The sequence below is a fragment of the Trifolium pratense genome, linkage group LG3 (genome assembly GCF_020283565.1).
Source record: "Trifolium pratense cultivar HEN17-A07 linkage group LG3, ARS_RC_1.1, whole genome shotgun sequence".
NCBI lineage: Eukaryota > Viridiplantae > Streptophyta > Magnoliopsida > Fabales > Fabaceae > Trifolium > Trifolium pratense.
In genome coordinates this window covers 41059702-41074548 of record NC_060061.1, presented here as the reverse complement: position 1 = coordinate 41074548, position 14847 = coordinate 41059702, and the positions used below count along the sequence as shown (strand labels likewise).

The following is a 14847-nucleotide window of genomic DNA, read 5'->3' as shown; positions in this document are numbered from 1 at the left end:
GGCCAAACGCACCTTCGTGGTGGTTATGGAAGTTGCGAGGAGGTGAGTTTGGTTACTAAGAGAGAAATGAGATAGGCTGCGCGTGTGGAGGTTGCGCTAGGGTTGAAAAAAAGTTCATATTTAATTCATGTCTTGTTAACAAAATATAAATTTTATCCTTATAAGTTGATTTAATAGCAGAGAGCAAAAGTCATGACGGAAAATATTTTAAGAACCAAAACTTACTGAAATTTTATTATAGGACTAAAATAAAATTTGAGAGATGCATAAAGACCAAAACTTCTTTTAACCCTAAAAAAAGGTAAAATTACACATTGGATGAAGCAAGAAGAGAGAAAACATGAGGAAAAATTAGAGAATATCCAAATCGTGTGGTCCATTAACTTAATTTCAAATTTTTTTTATCTTGATCATCTTAAGCATGTGATTAGAAATTCGATTCATGACTCATGCATATGAAAAAAATTCAGTTGAGAGGAGATAATATACCTTATGTAAATGCTCCAATGAAAGTTAGTTATTATTTTTTTTGGTCCACAGTGAGCTGAGAATCGAACCCAGAACTTATAGCGTATTACACAAACCCTTGACCACTAGATCAAACCTAATGACTTAAAATTAGTTATTATTAACGACCGTGGAAATTTCGTACCATAATAAAATAAATAAAAAAGTTAAAAATTAAAATAGAAAATAGTCATTGTTGTGGTGGTGGACCATAGGATGACCGACTTGCTGAGACTGACCACTAATTGCAGGATTAGAAGGCGCGTGTCATGAAAATTACAGGGCAAGCCCAATAAAAGACACTAAATTATTGCAAGGGCCTTTGCCTACATACATGTTCAATCTAAGTCTAACACTGTTTTGGGACCGATAGATTCCACGCTGTAAATATTCATAAGACTATTCGATTTTATTTTTTTTGAGGTAAACTATTCTATTTAAATTGTGCGGTAAAAATTATTTTAAATAATCTTATAACAGAATTAATCTGCACAATTTAATCTATAATTAATAGTCAAAATATAAAATAGTGTAAAAATTTTGTCATGAGAAAGCAGTCCGATGAATAAGATTAAACTCCTTGCTTTTTTTGTTAAGTAGTTTTGTTTTTTGACAAATGATTAAGTAGTTCAGTGATTATGGAAATTTCACATTTTTTAAAGATGAATAAGTAAAGTGTTCGAATTTCAAACTCCAATTTCTCTCTCTATATATATATATATATATATATATATATATATATATATATATATGGAAGCTCCTAATATGGTCCTCAAAAAATTGGGTCCAGCGGTGGTCTCTTAATTTGACCTGCTATAATAAGTTTCCTTAACTTTTTTGTTGGTGGGTCCCATAACAGTAAAAAAAAAAAAATTGTTGATATTAAATTAGGATGGTTGATTCCGTTAATGCCCTTACATTGAACCGTAGATCTAGGTACAACTCTGTCAAAAACAACCACCGGCCAATCTGTATTAATGCTTCATTACAAATAAAATCCAAATAGTTTAACAAGATTTCCATTCTCATTGACCTATTAATTATCACCTCTCATGAAATTCAAACTTTCTATTTTGATAATATCAAAAATAGATCTTTCTCCTTCTCTATCACATTTTCCACTCCCATGAGAAATAGTTTTAACATACTTGCAGTCTCCAAGATTTGTCTGATTCATTGCAAAAACATCTCCTAGACCAACTGGTACATCATCACTACAGAGGAGATGGCGTCACTGTTGGGTTGTTCGTCGACGATGGCGGCGCTTGAAAACAGAGGACGCGCGAGATCGAAACAGAACACGATCTGGTTCGCGGCGGTTCTTGCAAGGACTGAGAGCAGAGTCGCGATAGAGAATATCAGTGTTGTGTGGTCGTAGTGGGGCGGCAGTTGTTGGATGGATGAGAACAGAAAACGTTTTTTATATGTTGATGAAATTCTGCGTTGTAGTTCTTCAATTGCTGATTTTCTTTTTATGGGTTTAGTTCAAACAAAAAAAAAAATTATTGAGTTTATATGAAGATCATGATTAATTTGTGGATTTCTATCAAGTTTATGATGAATTTCTTTGTTTTTGATTAAAAATATTTTTAAATTAAAATTATTAATGTTTCAACATTTGTACTAACAATATATTAAAAGAAACTATTACTATTGCATTATTAATAAATAAAAAGGAACTATTGTTAGGAAAAAAACTGTTCTAATCAATTTTAATTTGTACCTAGATTTATGGGTCAATGCAAGGGCATCAACGGAATCAACCATTCTAATTTAATATCAATAAATTTTTCATTTTTTTTACTGTTATGGGACCCACCAACAAAAAAGTTAATGAAACCTGTTATAGCAGGTCAAATTAAGAGGACCATTGGTGGACCTAATTTTTTGAGGACCATATTAGGGGCTCCCATATATATATATATATATATATATATATATATATATATATATATAATGTGATATCCCTATAACTAAGCTAAATTCACGGTGACAAATAAAATTAAACTCTAATAATCATTTAAAAATAATGATATATTTTCTAACTTTTGTGTGCATAACTTCCCTATCCATATTTTTCAGTGTTTCCCCAGTCCTATATATACAAGGAATCTCAATACACTTCCACACCACTTCTTGACTCATCACCAAATTGAGTAATCACATAATTCTCAAACATGTCAAAGGCTGTTTGTGTCACGGGAGCCAGCGGAGCCATCGGATCATGGGTGGTTCGCATCCTTCTCGAACGCGGCTACATCGTCCACGCCACCATCCAAGATCTCGGTTAGCCACTCTATACATAATACAAAGTTTATTACACACACATTAATAAACATTACAAAAATTATTAACAAAACAAGTAAAATTCTCTAAGATACGTTCATTTTTACGAACATTTTTCACTAAGCTGCTTGAAAACATTGTTACTCAACAAACATAATCAAATATATACATTTAAGTTTTATGAAAATATATGATGAATGTTGTGTCACTTAATTTATAGAGGATGAGAACGAGACAAAACATTTGGAAGCAATGGAAGGAGCAAAAGGTCGTCTCAAATTTTTCGAAATGGATCTTCTTAACAGCGACTCTATTGCGGCCGCCGTGAAAGGTTGTGCCGGAGTTATACATCTTGCATGTCCTAACATCATTGGTGAAGTCAAAGACCCCGAGGTTCCGAAAACAAAAACAAAATTAAATTACTTAACATATAGTCCAATTTTATATGGTTCACATTAATTATTAATGTTGTTTATTTTGTTAGTGGTAACATTTTAATTTTGGGTGTTGTATTGAATTTGTATTGTACTTGTGCTACTACTATTAAAAATGCAGAAGCAAATTTTGGAACCGGCAATTCAAGGAACGGTTAACGTGTTGAAGGTGGCAAAGGAAGCAGGAGTGGAGCGTGTGGTGGCGACGTCGTCAATCTCCGCCATCATACCGAGTCCTAATTGGCCAGCTGATAAGATTAAGGCAGAAGATTGTTGGACAGACCTTGAGTATTGCAAGGAGAAGAAGGTGAGTTTTTTGTGCTAATTTTAGTAAATATAATTGATGTTTTTTTTTTTTAATAATATTGAAAAATCATGGTTGAAGTATCGTCATTGTGATTAAGCCCTTTACATTATTATCTAAAGTTCACAAGTGTTGGGAAACTTTTATATAATTAATGTCATTTTTTTTATATTAAGTCTATATATTTTTTAGAAAAAGGAAAATGAAAAATCATCAAATAAAATAATATTAATGATCAGTTTATATTTGTCTCTGAGTAATTTGTACTTATAGTAAGTGCATATAAAGAATCAGAGAACATGAAAAATGTGGTAAGTGATTCAGTACATGAAAATATATATGAAAAAAGTTTTATTAATTTGTTGAGAAAATTGAATATTCATCGACACCGTTATTCAATAACAACTGTGTATTTCACCAAATCACCTCCACTTTAATAATATGAAACAAATGATTTTTATTGAATGTTAATATAAAATTAATTTACACCGATAGAACATATATTATACTCTTATTTGTTTGTTTTAAATTTTGTCTAATTTTTACGATTTTGTCTTTTGTAAAATAACCTCCGTAATTGGAAAAGTGTTGTTTATAACAATCATATTCGTCTTAAATTCTCAAACATTGTAGATTTTTTTTAGTGTACCACATAACATATGGTTTTTTTTTTTTTTTTTTTATGTATTTGGTCTAGTCAAATAAAATTAATTATATAATAAATTTTTTAAAATATTTTTTGCTTATATTTTATCACAGAGGAACTATATATATATATATATTTCTTTGGAGGAAAGAAATATGTAATTTTGAGACATTGATTGCTCAATAATGCATTCTCTCAGTTTTCTGTTTATTTTTTATTTTTGAATTTATTTATTTATCCATTTATAAAACCCTATTTTTGTTTTCAACAGTTTAATAATTTAATGACTAAATCTAATAGACTTGGAGAATTTAAAATTTAAATTTGATCTCCGAACTACCTTTAGAAGACATAAAATCGAGGGTTAGAAAAGAATCATCATACCCTAAAAGGAAAAGATTCTCTATAGTACATTTTTTCTCAAGTGGCATCTCAACCGCACATTCCTTTACTATAAATTACTATTTATATTATTATTTTGAACAATTACTATTTATATTATTAAAAAATATTAGAAGGCTTGATTCAAGAATGAACCGTCTCCGGTGAAAATGAAAATTTCACCGGAGAGAATCCACCCTCCACTCTAAGAATTGAAAATTCAATTTTTTTCTAAAAATAAATATCCAAATTTTATTGATGTGTACATTTGATGATGTGAAAGAGTTAAACTTTTTGCAATAAAATTCATCACCACATGTTGGAATCCAATTTAACCAATTTTTCATTTAATTTTTTAGAAAATAAAATAAATTTCAACCATCCAATGGCAAATGAATTGATAAGGTGTGGGTACAAGTGATACTGTTTTGTTTTTTTGGTAGGGTTACTTAATTGATTTATTGAACAATTATTATTATATTGTGGACCAGTTATACTACCCCATTGCAAAGACACTAGCAGAAAAAGCTGGTTGGGAATTTGCTAAAGAGACTGGTTTTGATGTTGTGATGATTAACCCTGGTACTGCTTTGGGCCCTTTGATTCCACCAAGAATTAATTCTAGCATGGCTGTTCTTGCTGGTGTTCTCAAAGGTACATAAGATTTCTTGTGTAACATACTATTATTTTAGAGAAAAAAGAAAAAAAAAATGTATAACTAATTTTTTAGTAGTTTTAGTTGTATTTGCTTAAGTTTTTTAGACAATGTATAACTAACTTTTATCTATTTTACAAAAGATTAACTCTACTGGTTCAGACCAAATCAATGCACTTATGGAAAGTGACTCATATGTCACGTCAACATGTTTTGTCATGTCAACAATGACTCATGCCACATCAATCTAAGTGGTAAAACATGCTGATCTAACATGTGAGTCACAGTTCACGTGTGCGTTGATTTGGTCAAAAGTAGTGGAGTCAACCTTTTACAAAAGATGTTAAAGTTAAGGGATAAAATTATAAGTTTGTAAAAGTTAGGCGGCCGAAAGTGTAATTTAACCTTATAAAAAAACAACTTAATTTTTAGATTCATTAAATAACTGATATTTTTTTGTCTATAATATAGACCAAATATATTAATTATTCAATGAATATATAAAAAATAAATAGTTACTTATAAAAAGAAAAAAAAAAATCTAACTAAAATGAGAAGATGTTTGTAGTAGTTTTGAGAGGAAAAAAAATGATTTTAATGTGAATCATTTGATGGGTGAGAAAGATGATGAAAACTTAAATTTTTATGGTTACAAAAATAAAAATGTTTGTTCATAAATCCTACTTCAACTAATAAATGTCGATATTATTACAACTGAATTGACACCATAGCATGCAAAGCTGATAAAATGTGTGTTTGGAGCTTGTTATTATAGGTGACACAGAGACATATGAGGACTTCTTCATGGGAATGGCCCATTTTAAAGACATAGCTTTGGCACATATTTTGGGTTTTGAGCAAAAGAAAGCATCTGGAAGGCATTTGTGTGTGGAAGCTATTCGTCACTATAGTGATTTTGTCAATTTGGTTGCAGATTTATACCCTGAATATAATGTTGCAAAGTGAGTATATTTCACACAATTACATTAACTTTTTAGACAAATTCATTTAATTACAAGTTTACAACAAAAAATAAATTCATTTGAACTAAGGCATTGAACTCAAGTGATTAATGAACTCTCTTAGAACGAATTGTTCGGAAGAACCCGAGTTCAAATCCTGATGGTGTCAAATTTTGACCAAATTTTACTTACTTCGCTGCCAAACTCGGGATTACTGAGCCCATTTTCTCTAATCTAAATCGAGTAACTTATATAAATTTTTGAATGCTTAATTATAGGTTGCCAACGGATAAACAACCTGGATTGTTGAGAGCAAAGAATGCATCAAAGAAGTTGATTGAATTAGGTCTAGAGTTTACTCCAGCTGAACAAATTATCAAGGATGCAGTTGAGTGTTTGAAGAGCAGAGGTTTAGTTTAAGTTATTGTGGATGTTGTGGAAACTTATGGTGATTGAATAACATGTGACATGTGATGATGGTTTTCTCATTGTTCATGTGATTTCTTTTTCTATTTTTAAAGTGTGCGTATAACTAGCATGTTAAATAAAGGTGCACTTGTGTATTCAGTCACTATAACTATCAACATTTGACCAGAATTCTTATATGTGAATTCTTGTGGTTTTATGAGATTGAACAATTTAATCTTCACTACTTAATTGAAAATGTACTTTGTCTATTATGTTGCCTTTAAATTTCTTTGCTTAGCACCTAATTGTTGGGTAGCAGTATAAGAAGATTCCATTAATTGATTTAGCAAAGCCATTAGTCTTAATTGAATAGTTGGTAATGTTGGCTCTTGCGAAATTTTGTGACCTTATACAACTTAAAGCACATTGGTGCCAAATTAGACTCGTGTATTTGGATCTGGATCCTCTTCTGTTATCCGTGCTGCCATCATCTCAATCGTTCATTCATGTTTTTTTCTCTTTCAACAGAAAAAACAGTAGAAGATCCAATCTCCTAGTATTTCCATCAAGCAAATTTTTCAATAGGTTACTATTTGAACCCCCATATCTATATCTACACCATCACTTTTTACCTTTTTTTACTCTTGTGCTAACTAAAATGTTAAGCAGAGGAGTGGCATAGCATAACAATGAGAAAAAAAAACATTGAGATTTAGTTTAGGGACAACATTGTTACTTACACAGTTACACTTATTGCATTTTACAAGAATACAAACATTGTAACCAATTTCCCTCTCCTAAGTAGACCTAAAATATTATTAACTTCTTAGTGCAAATAATCAAGAACCATGTTCATGATATTGGAGCCTCTTAACAACTTGACTCATGGTGGGTCTCGAGTCTTTCTCTTCCTCTACACAATCCAAAGCCACCATTGCCAAAGTCTCCAATTTCACAATATCAATTATATCATAATCTAATTCCAATGCAGCGTAAATTATTTGTTCTTTCCAACATTCCACCGCTGATACTTTCCTTCTTTTCTCTCTCACCCATGTTACTAACCTCTCATTATGTAACACTATTCCATTATCAACGACTTGGATACATGTTGGACTCTTTCCGGTAATCATCTCCAACACCACAATTCCGTAGCTATAAACGTCTACCTTAGAAGTGATCGACAAGTTGAAAATCCATTCAGGTGCCATGTAACCTTGTTCCTCTCATCCTTGAGAAACTTGAATTATCAAGATTGTTCCTTTGTAGTAGTTTAGACAACCCAAAATCCGCTACTTTGGGTTGGTAAGTATATTTTGAGGCTTTATGCCGCAATGTAAAATCCATTCCAAGCATTCTTCATGTAAATAGGCAAGAGCCTTCGCGGTACCTAAAGCAATGTTATACCTCTTACCCCAATCAAGCGCATTTGATGACAAATTTTCGGCCAAAGAACCATTTTTCATGTACTCATAAACCAACATCCTATGCTTTCCCTCTGCGTCTGCGCAAAAACCCCACATACCGATTAAATTCATGTGATTAAGCCTTCCAATTATGCTTACTTCTGCAAGGAATTCTCTCTCTTCCTGGTTTGCTTCGTGTAGTCGCTTTATAGCCACAACTCTATTATCAGATAATAAACCCTTATAAACAGTTCCTCCAGCACCCTTTCCAATTTCTTCACTAAAACCTTTTGTTGCTTGTTTTAATTCCGAGTAATTGAATTCCCGAAATCCTATTGTTGCCGCAAGAACATAGCCTTGTTTCTTTATAGTGAGTCAAAATCCTATTGTTACCATAAAAATGAGTCAATCTTCGTTGGAGCACTGTCCCGTAATCATTTGTCTTTAAAGTGAAATCATCCGAAGAACTAAAGTTCCCCAAAACATCTAGTTTTGCTACCCTACTATTGTAGTATGAGGATATTCCAGCATCCCAACTAACGAGCCAAGGATCTGGCCAATAAATACTTGATACTTGAGGGCCATCGTAGAGAAGACGGAGAAGATTGTCGTTGTCGAAAAAAAGCTTGTAGAAGCCAGAGGAGTATGTGTTGTCGCTTTTAGAGGAAACAAGCTTCATGTACCTTGTGAAACTTTGATCAGGAAGGAGGGTATCTGTTGGAAAATCAAAGCTTTGCCATAAAACGATACCATTTGTGTTATGCTCTTTGAGAACGAGATTTCCAGTGTCGTACAAAAACACCTCAAGTTGTTTAGATGAGTTAGTGTTTGTAGACCAAATGATGGAACGAGCTGCGTCGGTTAAGACAAGGTTGCCAGTTTTAAGAAGGGAAAGTGTCGAGCGCTTTCCATTTACCGGTTGGTCACGATTTGCCATCCAAACAATAGTGGCATTGGTGAGGTTTTTGTATTTTTGAGTGAACCATATGGCAAAAGAATAAGCATTTTCTCCAACGGGGTAGAAGCCTGCGGTGAATGTGCCTTTGGGTGAAACTATAATGTCTTGTTCGGGTTTTTCAACAGAGAGGGAAAATGATGATGAGTGTTGAAAGTTCAATTTTTCGTAAAGTTCACGTTCATTGTTAAACTTTCATCACCGGTCGTTCAATTTTTCGTAAAGTTAATTCACGTTCATTGTTAAACTTTCATCCTTGTGTTGTGTTGGAAGTTTGAACCAATGAGGAATTTGATGTGCCGTGTAGGAGTGACTCGAATTGTGAAACTTCTTCCACTTTCGGAGAATTTTCTACTAGTTTCAATTCTTCTTTTGCTTGCACAATTCTCTTCTCATTATTGTCATCTCATTGATTAATTATAGGAAAATATTAATAATTATCTTTTTTGTCAAGTAGCCAAATGACTAGAAATTTCACTCTTAAAGTGAATAAGTGGAGTGTCGGGAATTCAAACTGCGACCCCTGTATTATATAATACAATATCCCTACCAATTGAATCAAGCTCATTGAACCACTTGTTCATGTTAGACTTGGCCTCTTTAGAATATTGTTTGAGGAATCAAAACGAGGTACTGACATTTTTAGAGGCTGGGCAAGCTTCATTAAGGGTCAATGGGGATATTAGGGATGGCAAAAAAACCCAAACCCGAGAGACCCACCCGAACCCAAACTCAAGTCAACGGGCGAAACCCGATTTGACTGGGTTTGGGTTCGGGTGACACCCGATAATATGGGTGTGGGTTTGGTATCAGTCAAACCCATACACCCACCCGAAATATTTTATAATTACCTAATTACCCCCATAATCTCCCTCAATTTCCTTGGAATACCTTAAATTTTAGTTGTAATTTATTTTCTTGAAAGTATATGTTGTAATTTCTTGAAAGTCTATGTTTGAATTTCTTTGGAAGACCTTAATTTTAGTTGTAATTTAATTCAAAGTCTATGTTGGAATTTAATTTCTTAAATTTGAAAATTATTTTTAAATGTGTTGTGGGTTTGGGTTTGGGTGGAAAAAACCCGAACCCAATGGGTGTGGGCGTGGGTGTTGTTTTGCCACCCGAACAGTCTTTGGGTTTGGGTTTGGGTTTGGGTGATGATTTCGGGTGTGGGTTTGGTAAGTGTCAAACCCGCACCCATGGGCGCCCGTTGCCATCCCTAGAGATATATAGAAAAATGTACTATATTTTATACTGTGGAAATATTTGACTTGCATTTTCAAGTCCAATTTTTTCTTTTTTTTTTGAGTTGCTTAAATATGACCCTCAAAAGTTTATTAGGGCCCGGTCAACTATCAAGACTCATAAAACACCGTTAAAAATAGTATTTATAAGTTATAGATTATCCATCAACAATGTCCTTACTACGTGTTGAACAAACCATCTTATTGAATAAATGAAGTGTTAAGAAAAAATTATTAAATGAATAGTATAAGTTAGTAGATATATAATCTTATAGAAAAAGTTAGTACACATTGATCAAATTGTTTCATAAGAAAAAGATGCGTTATAACAATTTCAAATTAAATGTTCCGTAAAGGTAGCTGTAACTATTGAAGATAATATTATTGGAGAGGACATGGTCCGAACCTCAAATTTACCACTCTTCACAGTTATGGTGTGTGAATTGAATTGGTAAGTGTTTAATACGAGGGGAGGAATTCTTACACTTTGGATATCAGAATTTGGAAAGTGAGGAATTGATCACACGTGAACAAATAAAAAAAATAGATTACCCTAATTAATCATAAGTTCTTGAATCAAATTACATCAGGAAATTAACTAAAACACAAGAAAATGGAACAGAGGGTAATAGCAAACATGAGAGATGGCTATTCATTCAGCAAACCATCAATAATCATATGTTCATGAGTTAGCAGTCTCTCAACAACTTGGCTCATGGTGGGTCTAACATCTTTCTCTTCAGCCACACAATCCAAAGCAACATTTGCCAAAGTCTCCATTCTCTTTACATCATAATTTGATCCCAAATTAGGATCAACAATTTGTTCCACCCAATAACCAACTTCTAATCCTTTTCTCCTCTTTTCCCTAACCCAAGTTACCAACCTCTCATGACATAACTCTTCTTCATGTTTGATATGCATGATTTAACAATTATAGTCTTTTTTTTATTCGAATAGAATTTTTGTGGTTTTTTTTTATGTTTGAATTTTTTTAAAAGAAATTTTATAGTTTGTTGATTTGTTATTCTTTTTTTTGGATATACATGTTCTATTAGTAAATCTCACATATTGTTTGTTGTTCAACTGAATTATCAATGAATTTTTTTTTCGAGTAGTGCCTAAAATTTTTAGCCCCACCAGTTATTTGTGTCTGAGTCCGCCCCTGGTCATATGTGTCAAAAATGCATGAATAAGGTTTACAATCAACGACAGAAATTTAATTATTTTTGTGATGATCATAGGGAGCCATATCATATGTCTCAAAAGAGGGACGAATAAGGTTTAAAATCAATTACTATATATATATATGGGGTTTTCTAACATAGACTCTAGTTAGGTCTAAGTTAGCAAGGTGCACCTTTTCAATTGGACCAAAATACCCATTCTTTTAATTTTTGAAAGAATAGAGCAACAGGGGCATTTCTGTAATTTTCTGCAATTTTGTCAACCATATACACGCGCCCCACCTTCTTAAACCATTAATAGACGCGGATCCAGTGTCGCGCGCGTACCGAAGGACCATGGTTACAGACCGTTGATTTCCATCAGACAGCCAAGATCTGATCTCATCAAGACTGTCTGATCAATCAGACAGCCCAGATCATCCAGATCCATCAGATTCAAGCGCCTGCGTCACACTGGATTAAAACCTGGAGAGAGAAAAATTTGCTTTTTAAAAGTAGGACACGTGTCACACAATGGTTGGCTGGGCGTGATTTTTGTTCATTTAATACTTTAAACTCAATTATTTCGTTGTAAATTAATTTTTTATTTTTTTATTTTTATACCAAAATTCATAATTTTTTTTGTCTACAAATAGAGACTTGGTTCGTTTGATTTGGACACCGAAAAAAAAACGCAATTTTTCACTACCTTAAACTCATTTTTTGTCTACTAAATACGTTACTTGTGTGTTGTAATTTAACACGCACCACTCAACCAACTCACTGAAACCATTATACCAGGAAAATAGTAGATAATATTCTGGAACTGTTGGTATATTTTATGAAATTTTTGGAGACCTGAAACTATTTTTAGTTAATTAAATGAGATAAAACGGTAATTAAAAACTAATGTTTGCTTATGAAACCATTTTACTGGTAGAATGGTTGCACATAGTTGTATTCTGAAACCATTTTACTGGTAGAATGGTTTCAATGAGTAATTTATTAATTGTGTTTGCTTCTGAAACCATTTATCTGGTACAATGGTTTCAGAGAGTTGTAATCTGAAACCATTTTGCTGGTAGAATGGTTTCAGTAAGTTGATTATTAGTTATTTGCTTCTGAAACCATTTAGCTTGTAGAATGGTTGCACATAGTTGTATTCTGAAACCATTTTACTGGTAGAATGGTTTCAGTGAGTAATTTATTAATTGTTTTTGCTTCTGAAACCATTTATCTGGTACAATGGTTTCAGAGAGTTGTAATCTGAAACCATTTTGCTGGTAGAATGGTTTCAGTAAGTTGATTATTAGTTATTTGCTTCTGAAACCATTTAGCTTGTAGAATGGTTGCACATAGTTGTATTCTGAAACCATTTTACTGGTAGAATGGTTTCAGTGAGTAATTTATTAATTGTTTTTGCTTCTGAAACCATTTATCTGGTACAATGGTTTCAGAGAGTTGTAATCTGAAACCATTTTGCTGGTAGAATGGTTTCAGTAAGTTGATTATTAGTTATTTGCTTCTGAAACCATTTAGCTTGTAGAATGGTTTCAGTGAGTTGATGTAAGGTAGTGAAAAATGAGATTAAGGTAGTGAAAAATTGAGTTTTTTTTTTCTGTGTCCAAATCAAACAAACCAAGTCTCTATTTGTAGAGAAAAAAAAATTATGAATTTTGGTATAAAAAATAAAAAATAAAAAATTAATTTACGACGAAATAATTGAGTTCAAAGTATTAAATGGAAAAAAATCACGCCCAGCCAATAAGACAGCGACACGTGTCCTGCTTTTAAAAAGTAGATTCTTCTCTCTCCAGGGTGTAATCCAGTGTGGTGCACGCGCTGGAATCTGATGGATTCGGATGATCTGGGCTGTCTGATTGATCAGACAGTCTTGATGAGATCAGATCTTGGCTGTCTGATGGAAATCAACAGCCTGTAACCATGGTCCTGCGGTACGCGCGCGACACTGGATCAGATCTTCTCTCTCTGCGAAATCCTTCCACCCACGCGCGGATTTTGTGCAATCACACGCTGCCACGTGTCCTGGGGGGGGAAAAAGAAGTGGGGGCGCGTGTAAAATTGCAGAAAATTACAGAAATGCCCCTGTTGCTCTATTCTTTCAAAAATTAAAAACATGGGTATTTTTGTCCAACTGAAAAGGTGCACCTTGCTAACTTAGACCCAACTGGGTCTAAGTTAGCAGCCCCCTATATATATATATGTGTGTGTGTGTGTGTGTGAAACTTTCAAGTAAGAGGACTTATTATTGTGAGAGATGAGAGGATCAATTGTCGACCGTTAAATTCATATCAATGGATAAGATTAAATCGGTCATTAAACAATGCAAAAATAGTAATTTGGTATTGGAATTTGTGCAGTCAACTTCTCGAAAGTTTAAAAAGTGTTATTTTCTTTTCAAAACTTTCTAATCTTGGTTTCCTTAACCAGTGCCCCGGGGCACCGGTTAGCATGACCCATATATATATTACGGTAAAAGGCCACTCTAATTAAGTTTTACACTTAGTAGTATGTAATATGAAAAAGTTTGTATACTTAGTAAGTTCATTCATTCAGTTCACCCCTAAAAAAGCTTCAGTATGTTACGGTAGACTACCTTTACAAGTGGTCCATCGTGGACAAGTGATCTATCGAATATGAATTTTACGAAATTCACTATTAGATTGAAAGTTTATATCGTATAGATCATCCATAAATTTTTTAAATTTTTTTGAAAATCATTTGATATGTTATTGAGACCCATCAAGATTTACGTTATTTAATAAACCGTTAATCTTGATGTGTCTCAATAACATATCAAATGATTTTCAATTTTTCTAAATTTTTCTATGGATAATCTATATGATATAAACTTTCAATCCAACAGTGGATTTTGTAAAATTCGTATTCGTTATAATGTTATTCATGACTGGTCCACCATGGACCACTTGATGAAGTGGTCCATATTAGAATTTACCTAGTATGGCTACCTAGATTTGATTCTTGAAAAGTTGTAATTTGATTTTAGTGATTATTTTATTGGTCTGCAAAGTAGCTGTTTTGGTTAAGTAACACCCGCTGGTCACTTCTATATATATTATATTTATGGAGAGTTTTATGTCATTTTTTATATTGTTAGAGTCTTCTTTTCAATTGATATTAGTAATATTGATGAGAGAAATGTTGTTATTTGAACTTAATATGTAAAGATGAACATAAGGCGGGGTGTGGTGGGATTGTTAGAGATAGTTGTGGTGAATGGTGTGGTGAATTTGCCAAGTTTTTTGGTAGTTGTATTGCGATTGTGGCTGAGTTGTGAGGGTTGGTGTGTGATGGTTTGAAGTACACATGGATGTTGGGGTTATGAGATGTTGAATTGAATATTAATTCCTAGCAAATGTCAATGTTATTGGAATGTTTTTTATTTTTTTTGGCTTTCACCACCAGTTTAATCTGGTTCGGGGGTCAGTTCTGGCATCAAGTGGTTCCAGCC

The 14847-nt window shown here is 33.0% G+C and overlaps 1 protein-coding gene and 1 pseudogene across 1 annotated transcript; one reads left to right on the top strand and one right to left on the bottom strand.

Annotated features, from left to right (window-relative positions):
• The first annotated feature begins 2540 nt into the window (after window positions 1-2540).
• LOC123913368 (phenylacetaldehyde reductase) lies at window positions 2541-6852 on the top strand. The gene is made up of 6 exons (XM_045964085.1): window positions 2541-2793; window positions 3014-3186; window positions 3349-3534; window positions 5050-5212; window positions 5989-6175; window positions 6454-6852. The coding sequence occupies exons 1-6, from the start codon at window positions 2685-2687 to the stop codon at window positions 6593-6595; spliced, it is 960 nt and encodes a 319-aa protein (XP_045820041.1). The 5' UTR covers window positions 2541-2684; the 3' UTR covers window positions 6596-6852.
• Window positions 6853-7308: 456 nt separating this feature from the next.
• LOC123915114 lies at window positions 7309-11112 on the bottom strand (annotated as a pseudogene).
• Window positions 11113-14847: the final 3735 nt, after the last annotated feature.

Bases quoted from the DNA above. Each gene is read 5' to 3' on its own strand.
- LOC123913368 (XM_045964085.1), top strand. From the start codon at position 2,685: ATGTCAAAGGCTGTTTGTGTCACGGGAGCCAGCGGAGCCATCGGATCA. The intron at 3,187-3,348 runs GTTCCGAAAACA...TTAAAAATGCAG, and splicing joins GTGAAGTCAAAGACCCCGAG to AAGCAAATTTTGGAACCGGC. The intron at 3,535-5,049 runs GTGAGTTTTTTG...ATTGTGGACCAG, and splicing joins AGTATTGCAAGGAGAAGAAG to TTATACTACCCCATTGCAAA.